The sequence below is a fragment of the Stigmatopora nigra genome, chromosome 13 (genome assembly GCF_051989575.1).
Source record: "Stigmatopora nigra isolate UIUO_SnigA chromosome 13, RoL_Snig_1.1, whole genome shotgun sequence".
NCBI lineage: Eukaryota > Metazoa > Chordata > Actinopteri > Syngnathiformes > Syngnathidae > Stigmatopora > Stigmatopora nigra.
Window position 1 is genome coordinate 6,292,382 of NC_135520.1, and position 27,988 is coordinate 6,320,369.

The window sequence follows — 27,988 nt, forward strand, 5'->3', positions numbered from 1 at the left end:
CCCCTTCTTCTTATTCCATTGACCATTTTTTCTTTCCAAGTATTTTCAGCCAAACGACGGCAACGGGAATCGAACCCAGGTCTCCCACACGGGAGTCCTGTGAACTAACCTCTGCGCCAACCAAGTGACTACACTTTCATTAGTAATCATTTGAGTGTCTTGACAAGAAGTACACAGAAACAATTAAGTGAAAATGTGTGCCAACAGTGGGAATCGAACCCTGGTCTCCCAGATGGGAGTCCAGTGAACTAACCTCTGCGCCAACTAAGTGACTACACTTTTCTTTGTAATCATTTGAGTGTCTTGACAAGAAGTACACAGAAACAATTAAGTGAAAATGTGTGCTGACAGCAGGAATTGAACCCTGGTCTCCCAGACGGGAGTCCAGTGAACTAACCTCTGCGCCAACTAAGTGATTACACTTTCCTTAGTAATCATTTGAGTGTCTTGACAAGAAGTACACAGAAACAATTAAGTGAAAATGTATGCCGACAGCAGGAATCGAACCCAGGTCTCCCAGACGGGAGTCCAGTGAACTAACCTCTGCGCCAACTAAGTGACTGCACCATCTTTTGTAATCATTTGAGTGTCTTGACAAGAGGTACACAGAAACAACTAAGTGAAAAAGAGTCCCAACCGGGATTCAAACCCAGGTCTCCCAGACGGGAGGCAGGTAACCAAACCTCTGCGCCACAAATTGGCTACACTTTACTCTGTCATTATTGGAAGGTCTTGACTGCAAATATATAGAAACAAGTATGGGAAAATGTTTCCCAACCGGAACACAAACCCCAGTCTCCCACATGGGAGTCAGGGGAACAAACCTCTATGCCATAAATTGGCCACTCTTTCATTGGTTATTATTGGAAGGTCTTGACTACAAATACATAGAAACAACTAAGTGAAAATGTGTCCCAACTCATTGCCATAATTTCATACAATTTTCTGTCTCATAGGAACTTTCGGCACATGAGCAGCTGAACTACCGGGCCTTTATGAATTTGGACCATGCATACTGATGAGGAGCAGACATTTGGACGTGTGTCACATTTTTGGGCCCTGTGACTTCCATTGACACTCTTCTGACTATGTGAAGAACTGACTTCTTTCGGCAAGGGTGGGCAGCAGAGGAATTTGTACCAGAGTCACCATCATTGAGAACTCTAGCAAGATTACCCAAAGTCTTTAGACTCGTTGAGGCCTGAACATGGCCCTTTCTCTCTTGCCCGTCCACTCATGCCATGCAAACACGTGCGCCTTGTATGATCCGATGTGACACAAAGACGTCATTACCCTCATCACTGTGCCAGCCTGCCGCACTGCAACACAAACCAGCTCTGACAACCATAACCCTCTCCTCTTTCAACCCGATTGGACCAATGACCCCTCCACCAACTCCCAGCCATTGGCATTTAAGTCCACCACTGCTACAAGTAGACCTCTGAACCTTTGTTTTTTGCTTGACTTGAATTTAACCATGCTTCCTTGCGCCGTTCTTACCGATTCTTACAATTACCTCTGGCTGGTAAACTACTCAGGCATCTTTCATTTATGCTTTGCCATCAATTGTTTGGCCTCTCGTTGTGGCCTGGCATCATGTGATTGTATGAGCTGGCGCAGAGGGGCTGTAATGGGTCCCATGATGAGTGGGTCACACTACCAGGAATGCTGCTGAAACACTGCAATAATTCAATTGTGTACGCGTGTGCGTGTTTGTGTATATGGGTGGGTGTGTATGCATGTGCCAGTGGAAAGAAGGCTGAGGAATACCCTTAACATTGAAGGTATGAAAATGGGATGGGCATTTGGTTAGTTATTTGGCCGCCATTGACGATGACGGATGTTTCAAATGATTTGATCCCATTTTGTAGGCCAATACTTTTCCAAAATTATATTTTCAGAAAGTTTGTGTGTAATATTTAGCACCATGCTTTGGTAGAAGCAGTTGTCACTGAGTGATGAAGTAACACTGTGCAGTGGCAAAGTAGGTAGGTGGTTTGGGCACTTAGTTCAATTGGGAGAGTTCATCTCTCCATGCGAAGTATAGTCGTTTTGAAACCGGCAGTCATCATTTCTCGGCTTGAATGTTCTAGTGAAGAAGTATTATTGTGGAAAAAGTAGGACCAATTTGGACTAAGAGACTAGTAGTGAATGAAACTTGTTCATCTTCAATGGCTGCCAATGATCAATGAAAGGATGCCCATCCTGAATGGAACTCATGTATTGAGCTTAAGCATCATCTCTTCCCTCAGGGACCCTCTTGCCAGTAATTTCCTTGCAATTTTAGCCATCATGCACAAGCTGCTTTGTCAGCCATCATGTCAGAACTGGCGTGGCAGAAGCCTTCAATAGTAACCCCTGAAAGTAAAAGTCATCTTTACCTTGACAAAAACATGGCAATTGACCCACCACCAACACGACATTTTCCGGCGCCGTGTGAAGGGCAGTGATGGAACTGTTTGTGTGATCCTGTTGGGAATGGAGCCAAGAGGTGAAATGGACACAACACTGGGTGCTCTTTTCATCTTCTGCTGTACATACATGTCAAAATGAACAGAATGAAGTTCTTTGTTAAACTATTTTTATTCTACAAAAATAAAAAAAAGGTTAAAAGTGTATTTATATGATTTGATTGAAAGAGGAAGAGAATGATGGTTAGGAAACAAGGTTTCAAAAGGTTTTCCAACACAAAGTAAAGATTTTGAATAGTTTGTTTTTTCAAAGTAGGATCCAATAGATAGTATAGTATATGGCATTGAAGCTTTAAGTGTTATTACAAACACTTTTCGTGGCTTACAATTATGAAATAAGATTCTAAACTGGGGCTAAACTTTGAAAAAAAATAGAATCCAAAACCCTAGTTAAATTGAATACTTACCTGTAGTTTAAGAGTTCAAAATCTATCCAAAGCTCCAGTTGCCATGCATTATATCCACAAAGTACTTGACACCCTGTACTATGGAGGGCTTTAGGGTCATCTTGTGGCTTGCAACGGCATTTCAGAAAATGCACGCATAAAAAACAAATGGGGTTTCACAGAAAACCATTGTACTTTTTCTCAGAAACCCATGGAAGGTGAAACCTGACTAAGGAGTGGCATGTTGAAGATTTAAGTAAACCTCATCCTAAATTCTGGGAAAATAAATATTTGAACTTATTTTCAGCATTTATTTCTCAAATGTGCTTTCCATCAGACAGTGTACATTAATATAAAATATAAGTGTATCAGTTTACCCAACCAACAACCCATTGTGTCAAGTGACCATACTGTCCCCCTAGTCTCAGAGTCCTCCTCAGCGGGGCCAGCGCCTGGCTGGCGGTCCCGCGACTGGATCTCGCCCCTGTTCTGTGTAGTCGTCGCTCATGAGTGGGGCTCCATGTGCCCCACACAAACAGAATGCGTCAGGACGATTGCATCAAGCCCGAGAGTCGTTTCCCCGTCAAAGACTTCCCCTGCAAAGGCCAATCAACGTAAGGAGAGTGACTCTTTAACTCTATCCATCGATAAATGCAGGTAGAAAGTGTAAATGTGCGGCAATTCAGTTGTGGTGAGGCAGCCATTGTGTGTTTAGTTGGAGAAAACTTACCACACTGCGGGTGAACTTCTCCAGGGAGGTGCGGCGACCTTGTTCGGGGTCTGCAGGTTGTTGCTATGGGAAGGAGGAGCATGGTACGGGGTCGAGCAAAGGTGGTTTTGTGAGATGGAAGGGGGTGTTGGTAGGCCAAGAGGGGAGGGGGACAAGTAGTGCAAAAATGAAGGGTCGGGGAAAGAAAACATGGAGATGCAAGGCATGGGATTGGCAGGCGGTGGTGGTGGTGGTGGTGACAGTGGTGTTGAAGCAGGAAGGCACAAAAAGGTTGGCGTGAACACAAGTAGTGATTTGCTTCAATGATCCATATTACACTACTCAGTGTTCTATAAACAGAGAGAAAATCACATCAACATAAAAGCAATGCATAACACTGGATTATAAAAAGAGGCAAGTGATTTGCCTTTGTTACTTAAGCGGAAATATGAATTCTTGCATTAATAACTTTCTTTTTTTCTAGGAAAGTAGCTTTTGTTTAAATATAACAGAATATATGGACATTTTAAAACCTCATCTCTGTATTGTGCAATTGCAGTATTCAGTAATATCTCCCTACCATATTTTCCAGACTATTAAAATGGTTCAACTAATTTTTTCAAAACCCGGGAGAGCACCTTATTATCTGATACGCCTTATATATGGATCAATATTGGTTGATCATTGCATGAAATTGCCTTTAGTGCCACCTTATCTACTAGATATATAACACAATCCCTACTACTGCAACCATGTCCACTACTTCTACAGCGTCTTATAATCTGCTGCACCTTATATATGAAAGAAACTTTAAGATAGGCCAAATTAGTTTCTCTGACTGTGATTAAGCATAAGATATGAGAAAGAAGCAACCTAAGTTGTAATAGAAAAAAATTAACAGGGTTAGTGCAAACCCCAGCTCACCTTCTTTCTGGCCAACAGGAGGTCTTGGTAAATGGTGGATCGCAAAAAGCGTGCATAGCTGTCACTTTTCATTAAGGTGAATATGTGCTCCTGAAAATGGAAAGGAGAGGTTTACACAGGTGAAGGCCATTGCATTTCAATGCATCATGAACAGGAAATATCTGTAGAAGAAAAAGGAATTTAAAAAAAAAAAAAAGGTAATTTGGTTGCCATCATAAACTTTGACAGGTCCTCCTTTCTATTCTTTTAATTTATATTTCATTTTTGTAAACAATGCTTAGGGATAAGGCTCCAAAAGCTATTGAATGATCCTTGGATTTAACGTATTGCTCGTTCTTGTCCAAAATTCACAATGTTACTTGCAAGAAGTTTTGAATGACTTCAAAATGGCAAACATTTCACCTAATTTCATGCAAAATAAAAATGTCTTTTAGGGGAAAAAGTATGCAACATTGCTATACATGGAATGGCAATCACCTGTGCGTCCTCAAAGCTGTAACGCCCTGGGTCTTTCAGGTTTTGGCTTGTACGCTCGTAGCTGTGAGAGTCCAAGTTGATTGAGCTCGGTGCACCTTCGGCTAGAAACTCTTGCCAAATTTCCCGAGCCCTCAAGGGGACATCTTGCAGTGGCTGACGTTTTAGGTCCTGTACTGCCAACCAAAATCTAAAATGGTTACATTAAGATGCTATGAGTTATCATAGACACTTTAAGGAGCAATTCATCACATATTTCAATTACTTACCGCAAGTTTTCTGAACTGAACTCTGACTCAAGAAACTTTAGGAACTGTTCTCTTCCCGCTGGGTCTTTAAGAGCTTCCTCCAAAGAGAAGCCCCACTTCTTTACTCGCTGCTGGGTTGGATCATGACTGTTGCAAAATAGACAAAACCACACTCAAGGTGTATATATTCACATATCAAATTCACTTTATTATTTACTATAGGCTACTCCAATATTCAGTACCTTGCTTCCAAGTCCCAGAAGGTGCAGTCATCACTGACCCAAGGGTTGGAGGGCTCGATGGCAGACACGAGCGGGTCGTATTCGGTGAACTGCTCCGTGTAGCTCATCAGACTCTCGGCCACCTTGGAAACCTTCAGGCAGTGTCGGCCCAGCTGGATATTGAGGAAGGAGATCTGACAGACGGGCCCGGTAATGAGAAGTTTAAATAAGGTAAGAAGTCATCACTCTGCTTCCCATGTGTCGTTATGATGGATGCCCAACTCTGCGGGGCACCATCCTTTACCGTACCTCTTTCTCAATGTCTTCTACGGTGAGCTTTTTGGCTGGCGGAGAGCTAATGTGGACTGGACTTGGCTGACTCTGACCTTCTTCTGTCACCCCATAAACTGACTGGACAGGGTGGGGATGGGGGCAATCACTGAATGTTCCTCACATTAAAAAAAAAATGTACAGCTTCACCTTTTTCACCCTGTGTGGGTTCTTTTCTCGGCGACATTTGCGGATGTCCATCTCGGTGGTGTTGACGAAGCCTGGCTGTGGATGAAGGAGGATGACGATTATGGGTTAGATCAGCATCATGGAAATGGACGTTTGCATGCACGTCAGAAATTTAAGAAGACTTTAATTTCTTGCTCCAACATGGTGCCAAGGAACAAAGTTTTGCTTTCATTCTTGCAATATATGGGAGTTACTCACCACTGGTCGATGGACATCCCAGAAGGCCCTCTCTTGGCTATCCAGGACTTTCCTGTCTGCCTTATCCTTCTTTCTGTCGATTCTAATAACACAATACTACTGGTGACTATCATTTTAGGCTAAAACATTCAGTTCCTTTTACCAGATAATTACATGTCGGTAACCTAGACATTCAATTGAATGCATTTACATATACACACATACATACATATATACACATGTACACATATACACATTTATACATATGTACATATACACACGCATACATACACACATGCATACATATACAGACATACATATACATATATACACACATACACATGCATATACATGCATACATATGTACATATACACATGCATACACATGCATACATATGTACATATACACATACATATATACACATACACATGCATATACATGCATACATATGTACATATACACATGCATACACATGCATACATATGTACATATACACATACATATATACACAAACATGCATACATACATATGAGACACTGGATAACAATAATAATAGTCAAGACAATAATAATAACAGAATGTACAATTTATGCCAAAAAAGGAATAGAATGTATAAAATTCCAGATTAATGCAACATATAGGCCTAAATTCTAATGGATTCAACTTTCACTGCAAATACAAATACTGCAACCTTGCAAACAACACTTAAATGTTCAAAGCATTCATTATTTTTTTAGAGCTAGGCAATAGAGGGCAGTGTTGGATAAAAAAATCATTTGTGAGGCGTGACTAATAAACATCATTGGTGCTCTTTAATATATACTACATGCAGCCCTCCAGTCAAAAATTAGGATGGTTAACATGATTGCATTTAGGAGACAAACCCCAGTTGCTCCTTTTTTGTATACTCAGTGATTCCTCACATGTATCTAGTACTTACTTGACTTGTGCTTCAGCTTGCAAGAAGATGAATTCCCACTTTCTGGCAAAAGCCCTCTGCAGCCTTAAAAGGTTGTCCTAAACAAAAGAACAATCCATTAAAACTTTAGACTAGAGACAGAAGTAAAAGTTCTACCACTGCTTCAGATTATTGTACTACTTTCAGTCCAATAATGAGGTATCAAGTTATTTTTTATCATTGCCATTGATGTCAATATTTGACAAAAGGTGATCATATCCAAGTTGGCATTTTAGGGAAAAAGATTTGCATCGCTTGCCAATGGCTCGACTTTTCAACATTAATATGCTTGATGCAATCTGCGCACATAATCCATTGTTTTCACGTGCATTTGATAACACTACTGAGCAAACATCTGCCATCACCACCCCATGACCCCATTACAAAGAAAAACACTTGGAGGACAATCAAGCGGGTGTTAAACAGTGAGCCTTATGAGGCCCACAGCCATAAAATGACCTGGATATGAGAAGGGAAATTATGCTGGACAAAAATTGCAAAATCACTGAGAATATTAACACACACAAGAGTGCTTTGTATAATATAAAAAGACAGCTCAGTGTGACAGATAGTAATTCTCATGCCATTAAATCATTGTGCTCATTAGTCCTAAAAATGCATTTGAAAGACAACAAAAACTTGTGATTGAATTTTTCGGCAGAAGAACATGTTGGGGAAAAAAATAGCAGGCAAATACTTACACTCTCAAAATCAGCTAACTCCAGCCTGGCCTTGTTCTGCATAGTGCGCTTGCACAGGTAGATAGCTGAAAGGCCAAAATGGAGCATGAAAAGGGCACAGGAGTTACATTGACATAACCGGAGGAGCTTGTGTTCTACAAAAGAATGCCATTTGGAGAGAAAATGTCTGCTTTCTCGGTTTTCCCTGAAGGACCTAACCATCATTTTTCTTTCAAGGGAAGGGATAGCATTGTTTTCTTTAAACTTCACAATAGCTTAGGAAACTCCAATTCATTGTGAAGAGTGGGAATTCACATTTTCATTTAGTTTTGCTACACATTTAACACATTTTAGATTTTTTTTTAAAGTAGACTCTTTCAGTATGCTTTGATATTTTTCTTCCAATTTTCATTTTTTAGTCTTTTGTTTTTAGTCTAATATTAACTCATTGGCTGCCATTGACAAGAGATAGATGTACACCATCCCACTTCAAATTGATGGGATGTAATAACATTTTTATTTCACTCCAGATGGGTGAAAAGTTACAGAATTGGACGATATCCTCATCAATGGCATTGAAAATTAAAATACCAATAAAAAAAGCCAACTGTAAAAACAAATGACAAAAAAAAATCCAATAGTTTCATTACCATACCATCAAGACATATTGCATTATAAAGTGTGGACTCACCATAGTCTATGTTCTCAGGTTCCCAGCAATTTGAAGGCCAGAAATATGGAGACTGGAAAAGAAACACTTTGTTGGAATAGAAAGATACTTTGTTTGTTCTCCACCCATAAAAATTCAGCACAGAATTCTTTAGTGTCAAAGCAAACCTTCATTTTCTGTAATCCCGTTACCGCCGAATGTTATTTTTTTCCAGTCCCTCGCCTCTGCATTTGTCTGCAAACTCAACTCACCAATTTTTTGTTTGATGCTCTCCGTGGCATCCGTGGAGAAGTGGTCGCTTATATTCTCCGCTATTCATATTTAATTATCTCTTGCAACCGATGGAACACATACAAGTTCCTCCCCAAGTCTATTAATAATACATTGTTCCAATCTTATATAAATTCTTAATAGAGCAGGATTAGAACTTGGTGATACTTCAACATTTCTCATTGCTTTTGCTCCTTAGCTCTTATTTAACTCACTGGCTGCCATTGATGTAGCTAAAAAAAAATCATTCCCATTCTAAAGACATCTAAAGCTGTTAATGGCTCTGAAGCAAGTTTAAATTAATTGGATGTCTATTGCAATTAACAGGAGGCAATGAGTTAAAAACTATTAGATAAAAAAAAGAATGACATCAAGTTGAGTTATAATTGGCCATTAATAAGTGCATTCTGTTAAATGAATTTTATATGAACATTTTATTCATGACTGTTAAAACACCACAACATTAAATAATTTTGAATACAGATATGCACAGGTTTTTCACAATTTTTCAGTTTCCCTTGATTCATACATTTTGGTAAATAATTTATGGCGCACTTGTACAATAGAGTTACTTCAAATTTTATTAATATGCAGCCAATGATGGCTACACAATTTTTTTTGAGACTAAGTGAACCAATATATAGGTCATACTTTTTTTTTAATCCCAAAAATACTCCCATGTCCTATAAAGGGATAATTGACAAATAGCCATGCTTTTGTACAGCCTAAAAATAAAAAAAGAACTGCTTTATCACATTCATCCCAAGGATATTTTTCATTCATTAAAATGATTTCATTTCTATAGTAGTAGGTTTAAAAGGGTAGATAAAAGCCAATATTATCAGAGAAAATTTGACCAATATCAGTACTATTTGAGCTATTCCAAATTACTCACCATTCCTCTTCTGACATTAATACCCATTATCACATGCACCTGTACAGATGTGTACAAATGTGCACAGGTAAAACTAACCCCACAAAATAATTGCATCCAATAGCGGTCATGGAATATTCAAATATTTTCTCCATGTTTGTTGATCAATGAGAACAAAATACTTTTATTTACCTGAAAGCGATAAAGAGTTCCGTCGTCTTTGAGCGCCAGGACATGGTCCGAAATAGGGAAAATGTAGCCGTGAGCAGCAATCAGACTTCCCAAGTGGATGGCCTCAGCTGTACACATGAGGGAGATTTAAAAAAAAAATAATAATAATAATTAATAAATTAATCCTTGCACCATTTTGCTCATATGAATTGACTTTATTGCACACATACCTGTATCGTCTATAGAAAGATTTTTCATCAGCCACTGAACAATGTCTGCCCCTGTTTGGGAAAATACGAGTTTTAACAGGTCACAGCAAAAAAATGTCTGAAATCTGATACACAAAGGCTTCAGTCAAAAAAATAGAATGAGCCGTGCTTCCAGGTAGTCATGGTCTCAAACGGCCATTAAAAAAAACCTCCAGGTTTCATCTATCTACTTGATAAAGGCAAGGGAAACTATGTATTTTTAAAACCTGCCATCCCATGTTTAGTTTTATTTTATTTTACCTAAAAGGTGAGCAGGAAATGCCAAACAATTGCTTTCAGAAATTCATTTAACATTATATACAATGGCATCTCTATTTTTGAATGCTTGTACATACTAAATATTTATCTTACAAAAAAATTCAATGGGAAATCTTTTGTTCCAAGATACTAAATAATAATCCAAGTTACCAAATCAAACATTGCATACAAAATTAGTATAATTTTCAAAAGGTTTAGAGTGTACTATTAAAGACCATGCAACAAATTATGCTAATTCCATGTAAAACATGTTTCTATTTATGAAAACTCCAGGTTATAAAACCACTTCTGCAGCCAATTAATTTCAAGTAGTTGTACCGACCATTCTATATAAAAATTTTTTTATCACCCATAGCAAGAAACATGTTGGCAACACTAATTTTCCAATTATGACATGTCAAATGTGGGGCACAAAAGTAGTCCTACGGGGCTTAATAGGCCAAGGTAGGTCGCCTGTCTTATATCAACGTATATAGAACATTTAATGGAAAAAAATGGATTTCATGCATGAAAAGGTTAAAACAATGTTTTTCCTTTCCCAATAAAAAAATGTCAGTTTCACAATGGTTCAACATGGAAGAGCCTTCTGCTCCTGGACAGCATATCGGTCATTGCACTCCACCACGGCATACAAAAAGGAAGATTGTAAGGCCTGAGGGGCTGAGGAGTGACTCAACCAGCTGGGAGACGACAATGAGTCACAGAAAAAGCGCACATGAAGGATCACAGTGCCTCCACACAAACACAGCAGAGAGGCGAGCTGCGGCATTACAATGGGCGACAAGGTCAGACACCAACCGCGGGCGCCCTCTCGCTGACAGGGGTCTTATGAGGGACGACGTCACCAGTCTCCAGCTGGGATTGCGGCAACCAAAATGAGCTCCCCAAAAAGGTCAAATTTGCTTTAACCCTCCCAACCACTGCGTTTGTCCACACATCAGTCACCAAATTACAGAGGGCGCCATCACTTATGCAAATGTGTGGTGCGTTATGCTCACCTGATACTACGCTAGGGATCTTTGAAAGGAAGCTTTTGACAGTCCGGATGGCAACACCGCCTGCTTTCTCATCTTGTATTCTTGTGACGATGTCCTCCATCTGTAAAGAGGTGTGCTTGTTATTATATGTAGCCTTAGATGGCCCATCTATTTAACAAGGAGAGTCTGGAACAGGATTATTGCTATGCAGTGGAAATGGTATTGTGTGAAAATGAGGAACTTTTACATTATACACTAATGAGAACATTAAAAAAAAGGCAATTTCAGGGTAAAAAAAAAGGTGGATTTGAAAATCTGAGACCAATAATTGTATAGAATCAGTTAACAAAATATACAAGAAAATTTGTTGGCTAATCTGACAATATTATCATTAGATTTTCGATTTCCTGGAATCACATTTATGGACATTAGTGTGTATAAAACTCAAAATGTGATGTCCATCTATTAATGTGTATGTCAAGTCATTATGATTTATTCTAAATTACCAATAATAGATATTTTCCCTATCCTGGATTTTAAATAATTGCATGCCTTCAGTGTATTTGAAATGATACTTTTTTCCCATTTTTTGTGTGTGCATGGCTAGTGTTTTACAGCAGCAAATCTCATTCAAAGCTGCTCAAAAATGAGACTCCATTTCCATTTCCTTGTCTTACTCAATTCAACTTCATCTAGTGTTTTCACAACAACACAGCTGTCCCAAAGCTCTGATCACAAAAGCACCCATACTATTGCATACACTCCAACAGTGCCATTATGCAACACCTCCTGTTGCTTTAGCATATTGGGCTTCTTGAATGACTTTGAATCATTTGGGATAAACAACAGACCTTTAAACATTTCATGTAAGATTCCCAAATCTACTTATAGAATGTCTGACCAAAAAAATTCAGGTCATGGCAGCTAAAGAAGATAACCAAGTGAGTTCCTATTTCTATTTTAAACTCTGCCAGAAGTGGAGATAAAAGTCATACAACCAAGTTCTAAACATTCCAAGGCCAAACACTAAAATTAGACAATGCTTCTAAATATGTCACACAAAAAGAACACCCTACATAAAAAGGAACAACTCAAGGACAACCATTTTTAAATCAAATTTGTAGGATTGTGACAGGTCAGGTCCTTAAATGAAATCTTTATGAGCTTCAGTAGTAGTCTGGTCAGGTCAAGAATTGATGACATCCTATGAAAAAAATAGCATTTTGGCTGAGAAACATAAATCATAAAGTTGACACATGAGCCCTCTCTAATATCCCCCCCCCCTCCCTCACCAAAATATGATGTGACGGGCCGAATCTAGCCCGTATGCCGCCACTTTGACATCTGTCCCATAAAAAGGTTGAGTGCATCCTACTGAGCTCCCATTAGGATAAACAGTAATCTCAACCTCTAGTCGAAAATTTAATTTACAACCAAGCCATCTCTCCAGAGCAACCATTAAACATATACCCTGACTACATGGCTTGAATACCAGAAACCAAGTTAAGGACCATTACAAAGCCCTCACCACAATTTTAACATCGCATTCCTGGCATGTATTATTCAAAATGAGTACAAATCTCCCTGAAATATGAATCTACAAGTATTTGGGAACCATCCTTAGACATTTAGTGGGTAATCAGTTTGACATCTGTACCGCCACCATCCATTCACATGCTCCACAACACTCAGACATCATTTGGGATCACTTCAACTCCCGAGACACGGCAACATAGCCCAGCTCAAGTCCTATTGCTCTGGTGTAATAATGAACCTTAGACAGAGTTGCGAGCCCGTGAGAAGAACTCATTATCTGCCTTTAGGATGTCGGCGTTGAAGAAAGACGAGGGAGGGGGGGCAGTGAACAGAAAGAGCATCTCCTATCTCCTGGATGTATGCACTAATGGCAGCAATGGAGAGTCTCTGAGAACAGAACATAGCTGCAAGCGTGCGATAACGCCTCTTTGTTCCTCGCTGTAGCCATTATCTGAAGGACACTTGTGTATCTCTCACAAGTGCAGAGATACACAGTTTATTTGGATTTGTAGCACGCATGTGTGCAAATTGGGATGAAAGCACAACGATTAGAAAAGCAGGACACAATTCCTCTAATTTTAATAGCTTAGGGTGCTGCTAGACTATAGATGGAACTATATCATAGGGTTCATTGTGGTATATTATTTGGACTATAAGTTGCATCTTAGTATAGGTCCCATTGGCCCAAAAGGGACAATGGAGAGGTAAATTATGTACAAGGAGTTTTGGGGAGAATTCCGTTAAATAAAAAGGCATTGCAAATAGAGAAGAGGCAATAATAGAATGAATATAATTTTTTTTTTACCTAAAAATTTGGGGAAAAGTAATTATAATATTTAGTTTAACCCTTCTAAGTTTTTTATATAAGGCACAGGTTTGCCATGGTGACCCGAGGGAATTATTCAGTGTAAAAAAATAACGTGAAAGTATATAATGTGTCAATAGTATTTTACCCAAATCACACCAGGCTGAATTATAAAAAAAAAGGGAAAAAAATATGCGGAATTAAAAAAGGAGAACATTTTGACACAACTATAACCATTTAAATAGCATTTAAGTAAACTAAGGTACAAAGAAAATGTAAATACAAATTTCAAAACATACCCCAGCACAGAATATACTACATTTCAACGCAGAATTGTATAGGTCAACACATAAATCAATACGCCGGCATTTTATGGTACATGTTTTCAATTTAAAAAGGGTCATGGTTGACTTAGGCATGTAAAATAGGTAGATTGTGAGAGAAACTAATTCAAGCTGTTACCTTTTCACAAGATGTTGGCCATTTATGAAAAAAATGTTACAATCATTCACTATTCTACAAAACTAGAACCTGATAAGGTTTAATATAAAATAAAGTATCAGAACATAACACCCATTAACCTTCTCTCTACCAAATACACAAAAGGGAACAGATAGTATCAAAGTTGATTTTATGGATTATTTTTTGCTACTTTGGATTTGCAAAATAGTCTTTTTGATCCATTATTTGTGATGCTGTGCAGTAGTACTTTCAAAGAATGGCTTTAAAAGGGAAATCTTTGCAAGAATACCCAAAAACAAAAGATGGCAGATTGTAAAAAGTGCAAACAAAGTTGAACACAACACAAACATGGTCTTGAAAACAATGCTCATGGTGAGAGTAATAAATTGTTGATGCGGGCGTTATTGTTTCATCTTTTATTCATATCCCATTAAACACCACGCTTTGGTTTGTACTTGGGGCTCGACTTTATTTTCTTGTTTAGATTTGCGCAGATGGGGGTTATAATGATGTTACAAATTTGGAGGATGTGTGGAAGGGAGACCATTTTTCCATTGTTTTTGTCCTCTAAAACTATTCAAATGTGCCACCCTTAAGACGTCAAGAAATTACAAAAAGTGTTCTGATTTACTGAAAATTGCAGAAGTATAAATTATGCTTCGTTTCCAAACAAATGCAGAATTTCTAACTTTTCCCATATATCTTTTATTTATTGGGTAGCATTTGACCTCTGAGATATACTGGGTGAATAATGAACGTGTTCCAGCTGGTGTGTGATGCTCTACGGGGTGATAAATCCCCCTTCTAAAACCTGACGGAGACACACACACACACACACCCACACTTTGGGGGTGCCAAGTCACGATGAGAAAGCAGAACAAGGAGCATCACAACAGATTGAGACACTTGAGAAGCTCTCGTGTGGCGGTGACGTGTATGTCCACCACCAACCACGAATCAAGCACCATCTACCAACATTTCTTGTCTACTCATCTATGCCCTTTCCAAAATGGCCACCGAAGAAGGACCACCTGGACACCACACATCAGCTCTTACTGCTAAAATACATTACACACTACACTGGAGCCAATAGCTTTCATTATAATCCCTGTAATCATTTGTCACGGATTGACAAAGCACTAAAGTTAATTGAGTGAATCCAGTTTAGGAACAACAAATCCCTCAAATGTGGAGGATGACCGAGTATATTGTCAGTCAAAAAAAGGTGAGTAGATCACAGACCAAGACCTTTGTGCGGTATAAGAGGTTGAGTCATTGTATGCAGTGGTGGGATGGAATCAAACTACTTGGGAAAAGTATTTGCATGCATCTATATTTTTGTTTCATGGATTGCTCTTTTCTGGAAATGAAAGTTTACTGTGGATAATACTTGGTATTTATTCAGGGTCATCGTCAATCATAAGATAAGAAAAAGTGTAAAAATAGTCAACTGTAGTTGGTTTTACGTCCATGACTTCCCAAGGTAAAAGAAATATGCAACTATTTATACATCACATGTGAAAGTAAAGCTGGAAAAGTAATGCAGTATCAATACCTGGCAAATCAATCATACCTAGGGAAAAATAACACTAGAATTGTACTGCATAATTCGAGATATCATTATATGGACAGGATATCAACTCGTTGGAATAAGTGTAACAGTTACATTTCATTCAAACCAATTGGGGTTTTGAATTTTTGCTGAAACATTTAAAATGTTAACAAAAAAGGCCTTATTATTGATAATTCGCATTTTGATTCTATTGTACCTAATCGACCAATCCAATCAATGATGACTTAGTCGCTTATAAATAGCTTAATCATTGAAAATGCTAGAAAATAAACCCATCTAAAGCACTGGAGTGCGACGGGTCACCTTGTCTGCTAAGGAGAGTCAAGAAGGCCAGAAAAAGACGCTGGTCCATTTTGTAATTGTCCGTTGTTAGCTACTTCACGGGTTGCTAAGGACTTGAGTGGAGTTAAACGGGGAGTCTGCACTGATAGTCCACTCGGAAACAAAGTGTCCTGTGTAGATAGGAAAGGACGAATGACAAAGGGATAAGGGGGCGCTACTATTGAAAGAGCAGCTGTCTGCAAGCAAGTGTATCAACCGAGTCCTGATTTTGCTCCAAGCACTATGAAGGGGGGGCCGAGAGCTGCCAAGGGCTTGTCAAAAATGAATCACCACAAGCAAAAAGGTCGTTTGTGAATCACATTAGTTCACCAGGAGGAGATTGCTTACTCAAACGAGCCATGCAAAAGGCAATTTTCAGTCCTCCAAGCCCGCTATTGCCTCAAATACTTTTTTGGTCCTGTACACTACCTGAGACACTTGCTCAGCTTTGCATCATTTGACGCTTGAACTAATGATGCAAATGAAAAGTCGGAGCTGTGCCGTATTGGCGAGAGTTTTGGAACACCTGCTTATTACTAAGAAATTAGAATGTGGGAGATAATAGGCTTTTTATTTCTCCGAACAGACAGATGGGGCAGAAAATTAGCAATTAAGGTCGAACCCTTTAAACGGGAATCATTTAACTTACTGGATGCCAATGATGGGACTTGATGCCCAACCTATTTGAAATGGGAGTGGCTAGAAGTAAATGATCCGACAAACAGGTCGGACATCTTATGCCGTCAACGGCATTGAAAGATATCCTTTAAAAAGCCAGTCTTCCCAGTTAAAAGGAATTGATGAATTGATTCATTATTACCAGAAAAATAGAATGGATTGAATGCATTCAGATATTTTATCTTAAAAGTCAATTTATAATTAAGGCAATAATTCATCAACAAATGAGTTCATTAAAAATAAAAGGAAATGTTTAACGTCAAATCAATTTACACTTCCTAAAAAAAAAAGTGACTACTTAACCGATCTTGAACCGGTAGATGAAATAAAGTAAGAAAATGTTCTTCCTTGTGAAGGAAATATTTCATCACTTTAAAAATTTACGGTACGAGTTACGCAAGGTATATGAGAGTTGCTTGAAATGTTTAAGAGGAAAGTGTTAGAGAGCACGACTGCCAGTCAGTGGATAACGGCGAGCTATTTTGAGGATGCTGGGAGGGAAGACGCTCAGAGTTAAAAGCCGCCATGGGAGCCTCGCACTCCGCTCGAGTCGCTTTATCTTGTTGCCAATTTAGGAGCACGACTGCTCATCTGAGCTACCGCCGCGCTCGCCTTTGCAAGAGCGAGAAGCAACCGAATTTAAGTCTGCTTCCCTGAGCCTGATAAGTCTTCATTTTCAGACTCTTGGTGTGATGTCTGCAGGGGATCCGCTTGAGGTGTTGAAACCTCAGGACCATCTGTCCAGCGTTCATCCCCCTTGACTCAATCGCTTGGCGCAGAGGCTGACTGGGTAATTGGTTTATAACATAGCAAAAAGATGGCGCTGAAGACATTGGTGTTCAACTAAAGTTTTTATGAGAATGGCAGGATTTGGATTTGGCAGGACTTTTCTACACCTTCTGTTCCTTGTAAAAAAAATGATTACTTTTGAACTGTGAATCACTGCGGCAAAAATATTCTCAAAAACAGTTAAAAAGTCGTTTAAATTGACAAACATTTCCATTTTTCTAACCAGTTTGCTTCAAGTAGTGAACTTTAGTGACCTAAACCAGACAATGCCACCTTTTTAGAAAATAACTTCATCTTACAATGTTTTTTTCTTCAAGCTTAATATCGCTGTGAAATTAAAGAGGTGTGTTTCCGCCGGGTGACAGGTTTCCAATGTTGGCAATAAAGTCGGGATACCTCCAACTTGGCCAAGGTAATAAAATTCAGGTGGAGGGGCTTGCGTACAGAGAGTAAATCTCAGCCTCAAGCGCCACGAGGCCACAGTAATATGCTTTGGTGCCCTTCGTTCCCTAAAACGATGACTCTTCTTCCTCCCTGCAGATGCTCTGGCCTTCATCACACCGTCACCCTCAGTGATCTCAGCCCATTCGTCTAATTACCATCCTTTTATTGCTGTTTAATGAAACCGAACAGAGCCCGAAGTGGTCTAGGGAAAGCACGCTCAATAACAGAAACCATCGAAAACATGGAATCAATAGACGGTAACGCGCTGCATGGGTTTTATAGCAATGAAGGCCTTGCTCACAGCTAATTGATTATCTATAGCGTCAACAAAGCACCCCGAGCCCAAGAGCAGCACAGAGAGAGACCACATTTTACTGCAAATCCTTCATTTCTTCATGCAAAACAGACAAAAATCTTGTTAAAACTATTCCTACAACTGGACGCATGGTAGCTTTTCATCCATACTGAGAATGTGTCAAAATGAAAAGTCGACGACCAATTTAATCCAATCTATTCAAATGCACAATTTGGATTCATTGGCACTCATTTCAATCAGAGCGGTGACGAAATTGAATCAAGAGCCGAGATGCAATTGCGAAGGCGCACGAAGCATGTGTAATGCGGCAATAAAACACGATTATATGTCAGCTTGCTTAACAAATGGACACAATTTGGCTCCTCACATCAATGCACCTGAACCTACCGCATACTATAACGCATTAAATAAAGGATACGAGTTGAAAATGGCTCAGTACTTGATTCTTGACAACTACTAAATACATTTGGAAATTGCCATTCTGGCTAATTAGATGGTTTGCGATGCACTCGTAATTTCTTAAAGGTTTTAAACGTGCTTTTTAGGCAAAGAAACATAGTTTGCCCTTGGCTGAATGTTGAAAAACTTTTTTTTTTTGCTTTAGGCCAGCACAAACGTCTCGTCTAAATGACAGTCACGTTGGTGATGAAATAGGTGGGATGGATTCTCTAGGGTATACATATTAAATTTTACCACATGCTTCACAAACTTTAAGAGCAAAGAAGAAATTTTGCTTGCCTGTATGATAAAAAAAAAAAAAAAACAGCCGGGTTATAGGTTTGTCCTCGCACGTACAAGTTATTTATGAAACTATTAAAGTGAAAGTAGGCTCAAGGGAAGTTCTCCAAGAATTTAAATACCAAGTTGAAGCAGTCACTGGAGGCGAGGAACCAAATATAAGTATTGTATGTGAATAGAATTTTTCTAGTATCTGGTCCTAGATATTAAAATAGGATTTCATAGAATTAGCTGGCAACTATTTTCAGTAGAATATACATTTTAGCTTCAAGTATCTGTCTTTCATATATTGCACAAGGACAATATTACAATGTATCCTATTACAAGTGTAGCCTAGATTTCTACATGATTCACATGCTTAAGTATTTTTTTTTCGCCACCCTTGAATTAGCCGAATGTTGATAAAGTGGGACGAGTGGAAGCGAGAAACGTTTCCAAATAAGATCCCAAAAGGTTTAAACATGCAGCCCTGAAAACAGGAAGGAAAGCGATTTCAGGGTCATGTTACGTAAGAGCGCTGCAGGTTTTGCAGCATCTGCGCTGTTAAATGTGCACATCATGTTGATATTTCGGGAATTTATTCTGAATCATCGCATCAGCCTCTCGAGATGCAATTGCATCTTCCTCTCCACTCAAGGTCATCAACTCACAATAACACTTTGGCTCCTTAATGTTCTTTAAAAATGTGTTATCATTCACTGTAAATCAAACAGTATGATTCCAATTGTCTTTTGCAGTAATTCAATCAAAAGCGACAAATGCTCTTTGACAGCTCAGCCTTGGATGCTGCTCTTCTAAAAGACGTTTCCTCGAGTTAACATTACAACTCTGGCAATAAAATAATGCAATAAAAAAAAAAAAGGTTGAATAGTACTCTTAAATTGAAACTGATCGCTGCCATCAATGGGAGATCAAATATTATTTTCAGAGGAATGAACATGACGCAATAAAAGTATTGACAAAAGTAGTTCAAAATAATTGAATTTGTGAGGAAATTTCCAACAAAACAACTTAATTGTAATAGTATTTTAGACTATAGACTCAAACTTATATAATAACACTTTTTCAACACGAGACCTATAGTTAGGGCTCTAATGAACAAGTATTCATTAATTTAAATTTTTTAAAATCAACAATCCAAGAATGTATCATTTCATTCATTCATTAAAATTAAACTCCATTTGTAGTGACAGTAGCTTGGTGTGAAAAATTACGATGTGGAATCAATTTGGGGCTTTATTGGATTTTCGAAGATATAACTTTGACAACTTTATATTGCTGCTTGCGTGCCTTTAAAAGTTTTTCAATGCAAAAGTGTGCCACAGCTCAAAAAAGGTTGGGAAATCCTGTCTTACTATATATACACAGAGTCCAAAATCATTGCGTGTACAGTGGATATACCCAAGGAGCCTCGGTGTATATGAGCAGTGAGAAAGCTTTTTTTTTTTTTTAGCATGCTTGAATGTCAGACACGGTGGTCTCGCTCGCCACAAAAAGAATAGACACCCTCTCTTATGGCCACATTTCACAAAACGTCCCATTGGCAGTGGCCAAAGCATGCATAAAGAACTTTTACATCTCATTAAGAAGCGTGCAAACACTGGCTGCGCGAGTGGTTGGACGCCTATTAGTTGGGCTACCCTGTCAGCCAATAGAGAAGCTTTTGGCACAGGGCACACTCGCTTTAGTGGAGAAAAGCTTTTTATTTCACTCGCAGCAGTTCTCTAGGTGAATAATCCTGTCAACAGTGCGGTGGCTGCCAAAACACTAAATCGTCATCCAATTATGATGCCTTTCCGCTGGACTTCCAGGATTTTGCCAGAAAAGAGTATTCACAGAAGAGACTAAGCTGTAAACTTATTTTATCAGTCAATATCCAGCCAAATTTGGATCGTGAGAGATGTTGGCACTTAATACGGAGGCTACGCTTGGCCTGGATAAAAACTCCAAAACTTGTATAAGCATAATCAATACTAGTTTTCAATTTAAAAAAAAACCATCGCCATCCCACCTATCTTCTTTTTCTTTAAATACATAAACACTGAAAAGGGTACTTAACCAACTCATCAACTGTAAAGCATTTAATTTTAAATGAATTCCCTTACTAGATACAACATCCACTTGAATTTCACTTTTGGACTATGTATCAACTACCACATTTATTAAAACATTAATCCCAATGTGTCTAATCCACTCCAGAAAGCACAATATTACTTATGAGGTGGCTGAATATACTGAATAAAAAGATCATGTTCATAATTGAAAAAGAACCCAGAGGTCTCATAGGACTAGATGGACTGACAGGACTTTTCTATTAATTGGAAGGTCTGTGGGCAAAAAAAGAAGAGGGGGATCAAAGATGTAGGGAGTACGCTTATATAACATGCATATCGGCAACGTGCAGCAGCCTACTTTTACTACTGCACATATTCTGCCCGTACGCGCCGGAGGCAATAAGGCGTCCCGCAGTTATTGAATTGTCTTTTTTAGTGGGAGACATGCTGTAGCATTGCAACTCCTCAAGAACACGTGCAGAAAAAAGCTCAACACTTGAGAACTCTTGGTTAAAAAATCATGTACTAGCCTAAATACCGTATTTTCACAACTATAAGGCGCACCACATTATAAGGCGCACCCTCAATGAATGACACATTTTAATTTTTTTCCATATAAAGCACACTGGATTACAAGGTGACCGGTCTATTTTGAAAAAAAAATAAGTGCGCCTTATAGTCCTGAAAATACGGTACTCAAATCAAATTACTTGTATAAAATTAGGAGAATTTTCCAGCAAAAACTGTTGGCTGTGATATTGCACTAAGTGAAACCTTGATATTCTAGGAATCAACTTCAAAAAAGGGAAACGCCGTCAACCTTGACCATTTGCCGTCTCCGTTTCCGTGACTGTCACACAACATGACAAATACGACTTCCCTCGGGCTGCACGTTGACAAGCAAAAACCTGCCGCTGCAAAGTGGCGCCCCCGGGCCCGAGCAGCGTTACGTAACGAAGCCTCTCTCCGGCATAATCCGTGAAGATACAGCGTTGGTGTTCTTTTGCAGTGCCGGAGAGATATTGACAATAGGGAAGGAGACAATAGGCGTGCAATGTGACCCAAATACTGGAGATGACTGCAAGCTTGCCTTTCACTTGTGAAACAGGAATTATGAGGAGACTCCTCTCAGTAGGGCGCACAAAACTTGTACAAAATGTGATCTGACAAAGTCTTATTCAAAATACAACAATCCCCATCTATCCTTCACACACCAATTCAGTTTTTGGAATATATTGTCCATTACACATCCTTTAAAAATCAAATATTCACTGCCATTCACGAGTTTACTCTTTTTTATCCAATAGGAATGTTGAATGTGCATTTTGACGTCCTATTTGCAAAAAATAAACAATGTTTTAACACGGATGATAATGGAAGAAACACTAAAGGTCAACAAAATGTTTTCTTTTGTTTTTTGTATTCAGCCTTGATGTATTCATCAAATATTTGTTGTATTTGGTTAAAAAGAAAAATCATTCTGAATACTGTAAAAAGGCTATTCAAAATTTGGCTGCACCTTAAAAATTGTTCTGTGATGCTAGTTTTAGTTCAAAATACTTTTAACCCTACCTGTAAATATATTTTAGTGTTCCAAATGTCCAATCCTGGTTAACTGGTTAACCTGGTTAATGGACTGGAATAAGCTAAAATTCAATGACCAGAAGACAGAACTTGTCACTTGACTGCGTCCATTCCTTTAAAGTTGGACATATGAAAACCCTCCTGCTTGTGATGGAAGCGCTTAATCCTAGAGAGACTAGTTTAAACCAGTGTGAAGTTACAGACTGATGCAGACCAGTGAACTGTCACAATCCAAGAGCGCTTGCCTCCCACTCAAGCCGCCCCCCCATCCTCATCCCCACCACAATCGAGAGAGAGGGAGCCTTGCCTTTCTGTAGACAATCATGTTTGGAGAGTCCTCATCTGGATCTGTGATGCCCACGCCAACACGCTCTTTGGAGCCCTCAGCCATCTTCACTCAGACCTGCCAGACAAAACAGATGGGCCACATGAACAGCAGAACAAAAAACACCTTTGGACAAATAGCTTCTGATTTTGGTTTGGTTGAGGACAACACAAGACTATAAATCTGCAGCTGGATGTTTTAATGCATCATACAGCAATGAATTTAAAACACAATTGTATGCAACATATTGCATATATTAGCCAAGTGATTGGTTAAACAAAATGATGTATTTCAGCATTGAAGGATTACATTTCTCAAGAGTGCAACAGGATTAGAAATGTGAAGCTTATCCTGCAAAGACAATGTCACAAAAAGGTTTATTTGTCAAAATTAAGAGCCTATAAAAGTAGCTTTTTGATAGATTATGCAAAAGTATATATATGTATGGTTGGTCAGTTGATCTAATGTATACTTAGTGGACATGTTTTTCAGAAATGTTTGTTGTATTCTGCAGGCCCTCCAAGTCAGTAAAGAGTGGAAAACAATACTTACAAAAAGAAAATATTCTGATTAACAGAAAAATGTGCAATCAATGTTGCTGTAGAGCAAGAAATAATTTGCAATGAACATTAATTTGAGATCTGAACCCAGAAAAAAACTCACCAAGTATGCAGCAGCTTCAAACTACAAGCAAGAGCACAGGCATCAACACGGGCAACTAAAAAGAAAACTCTGAATAATGACACACAGGTGGTTTGAACACAAAAGTGGGAGGAGCTGATTGACTGGCAGTGATAACCAAACCAGGTGGAGACAATAACAAGAACACAATGATTCCAGGCTACATGAGGACATATAAAATAGACAAATAATGTTTTCCTAAATGTGTGATAATATTTGCCTGACACATTGCATGTGTCTCTTCTGTAAGAGTGCACATTTGTTTTTGTAAAGTACTGCATTGCTCTTTTTTTTTTGTTCTTATCTCGTTGGCTGTTGTCACCATTTGTGGGAGGGTGGCAATAGTGGCACTTCAAATGAATTGAATGTCTACTAGTGATAAATTCACAGCAAAAGATGATGAAAATCATCAAATGCAATTGGTGGATTAAAGGTTACATTTAAAGAGTTCATTTTTGCCTCATAATTCTGAGATGGAGGGTTCAATACCAGGGTCAGACCTTCCTGTGTGGAGGTATGTTATCCCGGGCCTTGGTGGGTTATCTCAGGGTGCTCTGGTTTCCTCCCACATCCCAAAATTAATCATGGTAGGCCAGTTAAACACTAAATTGCCCCCCTACATAAGGAATGGTGCGAATTGTTGTGCATCTCCTTGGTTCAGGGTTTCTGTCCCCCACCTGGTTGGTGCCTGAGATAGGCTCCAGCACCCCCAAGACTCTTATGAGGATAATATGGAAAATGACTATTTTGAGAAAGGACTTTCACTCAAGTAAAAGTAGTCTTTCTTATCCTAACAACCAATGGCTGTGGTGAAATATTATTTTTTTCCATGTATAAACTGTTATGAAAACGTGTTGGCAGTTCAATCAAACGATACTTGGGTCTCATCCCTCCCCACATTAAATACCTTGCCCACCCACCGAGCACTTTGAGCGGTTGTTAAGAGATTTATTTACAACCTCAACATCGGCGTCTCCACTCGAGAGCGCCCTCCCGCTCTCCGACGCTCTGTGTTGAATTAATTCCGCTCCACAAAGGATTTTCCTAACCCCTGCCTCACACATACTTTGCCACGGAGGTCTCCTGCTTGTATTAAATGGGTTCAAGCCTTTGTTAGTCCTTTAATCGGGTTGCGTAGACAGAGGTGAGGGGGTTGGATTACATGTACTATACACGATTTCTCATGTTTGCCTCAAGCAGACATATAGTATCATCTAGTTATGGTGAGCATATAAGGGAATGTTCATGTATAAACAGAAATGGACATGCACGTGTACATAGAGTAATGCAATTGGAGGAAAATTGGTGCTAATTCAAGACCCAAAAATTGAAAATAGAACATTTTATAGGTGTCTCAGGCCACAAAAGTCTTGGGCAGGAGAACAAATTAATGAAATAATCAGTCAGTGATAGAGGTGAAATCCATTGGAAGTGGGAGGTTTAGTTTGTTAAGTTGCTGCCACCATCCATGTTCAAATTGATTGGGTGTTTACTTAATAAACTCATTTCATTTCACAGCAGAAGTGTGAAAAGAGACACACACAATTGTACGTCCATCATTGTCAATGGCAGGAAAGGACACAAGGGCTTACATTACTCCAACGTACAAAACAAATTGCACAATTTTGATATTTCGCAGTGGAAAACAAGCTCCTAATTTGCACCAGTAAATGTTCATTTGAAAAATCTCACTGCTGGCTATAGAAAAGAAGACAATTGAGGAAAGGTTTTAGTTTAAAAGGTTTATATTTATGGTTGGGATGGATGGGAAAAGTGGTGTTTTACTGTGAATTTTACACAATTTTACTGATGTGCAATTACCAGAAGATGGCAGGCAATGCACAAGTTAGTGTGTGCACGTGACATTATGTACTACAGCATTCTTGTAGAAATGGTGATATTGTTATTTGTCCATAGCCAGGCATGGAATGAGTTAAATCCTGATCTGCAATTGACAGCAATAGCCATCCAATCCATTTTGACTGGGTTTGCTCACAGTGCACATGCACTCCATGCACTTCAATTGATTCGAACCTTTATCCGCATCAATGGCAATGAACATTGCTCCATTAAAAAGGAACAACTCCGCCATAAAGCGGACCCCGGCATGAAAATAAATCGACATGGGAATTCCATAGAGTTGAAAAAAGAGGAAAAATAACATGCAACAACTGCAGAACACTTGATTTGGTTATGTTTCACATGCAAAGCTTCAGTTACCTTGGAAAGCAGAGAGTGGCCAGTCCTGTCCACTGCACTCCCTTCCGCCGGCTTGGCTCCCTCCTTAGCAACAAGCGGATGGCAGGTTCATGGTGTCATTGGCAAGATCTGATAAAGAGGTGGATGGAGAAGACCAGGCAGGGGGGAGAGAAAGAGAAGGTGAGAGGAGTGGACTGGTCCCTGCTAAGTCCTCCTCGTCTCTACTCTTCAGTGGAGCGAGTTGAGGAGATTCTCACGTTGTTCCTCTCCTCTCCCTCTGTCTGCTGGAGGGAGAGAGAGAGAGAGAGGGTGAGTGTGACGGAGCGAGAGGGGAGGAATGAAGGAATTAGAGAATTTAGAGATGAGAGAGGAGGGGTGGATGGGGGAGAGTATGAGAGAGAGACAGTATGGTACATAAAATAAGAAAGCTTTGACTATCAATGGATGCTTAAGTTGTAAATACTGTATTGCCGCTGAGTGAAAGCTTAGCGTGCTTATTCTTCTAAGTAGGCTAGGAGTTATTTTTATACCTCGTCTCTATAAATCACTGCATTATGTAATCATAAAAAAATTGTAGCTTAAGGATGCGCGCTTGCATGTCACTTCATTTCACGTGGAGTCATTCAACCTCAAATGGCATCTCTGACAATAGATAGGCACTTATCATAAATCAACACTTCTTCTGTCCTAGGAAGATATTTTTACAATTTCTATTGTGGGGAAGGAGGCCAATTGCTTTTTGTGTGATGGTATTTTTTTTTCTCGCCACATATTTAATGAACTATCGACCATTGGATGTTTGTATTTGCATTGTATTACATTGATTTTGGGGCATTTTTTTCAGCATATTAAGTTCTTCTGCTCACGATGCACCCTCCCACGAGGTTTGACGACTTTGCGATCCGTAGTACTGGAGAAAATGAAATATTTTACTATACATTTTACATTTTACACATGAAATGAAACCACTCTGAAAGACTAAAGGTCATGTGAAAACAGATGTGTCCACATAGGGGACACAGCCAGCTATAATGTCAACATTGGTAGCTACTCTAAATCGAAATGCTCCGTTATGAACCTAATTTAATGAAGTTGCAAAGTCAATTTTGTATGGCATTTGGTCATGTGTATAATATATAAATGGGTAAAAAACTGAAGAAGGTCTAGCAATGATAAAGTGTGGCCTAAAAGTGCCTCTGAATCTTTGTCCAGCCTGACTGCCATCATTATTCATGCACACACTATAAATATCTCTAATGCACATATGGTATGTGTGCAAAGTGACAGGCGGGAATATTTTAATCTGCTTTAGAGGGTCCAAGGCTGCTATAATCTGCCCAATACTTCAATTGTTTAACATCCTATTCATTGACAATGACGCTGCTGCAAATAGAAACAATAAAAAGTTATGTACAAGTGTAAGAAGTAGAATGTATGTAGTGATGAGCATTTGCTCATTTAAAGCACAGATGTATTTTGTCGTTATCTCACTTACTGCCATTGACTTTACCATAACCCTGCTAAGAAACCTGTAATAGAAAAAAAACTGTACATTATTGGATTAGTTGTGTTTTGGTACTGGTTTTGTAAAAAAAAAAAATATATATATATATATATATATGTATGTATAACTGAACTTTTTTTTGTAAAATTTCCATTCAACTGTAATTGTACCATTCAAATGATCAACACAACATCGTCACTCTTCAGTCAATCACCAACACCGCCTAGGTTTTGCTCATCCATCAATACGTCCCATCCAGACTCATCTATCTGCACGGTTGATGAATGATGCCTAAGGGAGAAGCAGCAGGTAATCACACAAAAAAAGTCAAGATTATTGACAGTATGCCATTTAAATCTTTCAGACAACTGAAACAGTAATAAGATGACTGGCCACAAAAACCCTTCCCAACATTGAATAAATAAACTTCCTGTGAGACATATAGTAAAAGAACAAAATATCTTTAATAGTTATAAACAGTTTGTACACATCACAGGTGAATGGAAAGAGTCACATGCTGTCACACGTGTTCAAGGTTTAACGGGCCTTGGACTCATTTTGTTTCCTACCTACTATATATATACTCTCTTCTGACCAAAAAAATAGAATAAAAAAATATCAATCAAGGTGCAAATTGGGATGAGTCTTGAATTGTCTTCCCGAAGAATCAGATACTTCCACAGTGTCAGGGAAAAAAATTGAGGATTTTAAGGAGAACCACA

The 27,988-nt window shown here is 38.9% G+C and overlaps 1 protein-coding gene across 4 annotated transcripts; it reads right to left on the reverse strand.

Moving 5' to 3' along the window:
• Positions 1-3,154: 3,154 nt before the first annotated feature.
• Positions 3,155-26,057, reverse strand: LOC144206105 (regulator of G-protein signaling 6-like). Of its 4 annotated transcripts, none has more exons than XR_013328297.1 (17): positions 23,546-23,698; positions 22,865-22,960; positions 11,279-11,378; positions 9,984-10,034; positions 9,775-9,881; positions 8,460-8,511; positions 7,790-7,854; positions 7,071-7,147; positions 6,151-6,232; positions 5,914-5,988; positions 5,743-5,844; positions 5,455-5,627; positions 5,234-5,359; positions 4,968-5,154; positions 4,491-4,580; positions 3,588-3,916; positions 3,155-3,453 (listed from the first exon to the last, which is right to left on the reverse strand). XR_013328297.1 is itself a non-coding variant. In XM_077730847.1 (17 exons), exons 2-17 carry the CDS (start codon positions 22,946-22,948, stop codon positions 3,403-3,405), a joined length of 1,485 nt encoding a protein of 494 aa, XP_077586973.1. In that variant the 5' UTR covers positions 22,949-22,960; positions 25,784-26,057; the 3' UTR covers positions 3,155-3,402. The 4 variants fall into 4 exon arrangements, 3 of the variants coding, with proteins under 3 accessions (XP_077586973.1, XP_077586972.1, XP_077586974.1); XM_077730847.1 differs by lacking the exon at positions 23,546-23,698 and adding an exon at positions 25,784-26,057 and having other exon boundaries at positions 3,588-3,650; XM_077730846.1 differs by having other exon boundaries at positions 3,588-3,650.
• Between the last annotated feature and the right edge of the window lie 1,931 nt (positions 26,058-27,988).

What these genes read in the sequence shown, in the direction of transcription:
- LOC144206105 (XM_077730847.1), bottom strand. Translation starts at nt 22,948, where the DNA reads ATGGCTGAGGGCTCCAAAGAGCGTGTTGGCGTGGGCATCACAGATCCA. An exon ending in TCTTTCTATAGACGATACAG is followed by an intron (nt 9,882 to 9,983) that starts GTATGTGTGCAA and finishes TCATGTGTACAG; the next exon opens with CTGAGGCCATCCACTTGGGA. An exon ending in TTCTGGGACTTGGAAGCAAG is followed by an intron (nt 5,360 to 5,454) that starts GTACTGAATATT and finishes ATTTTGCAACAG; the next exon opens with TCATGATCCAACCCAGCAGC.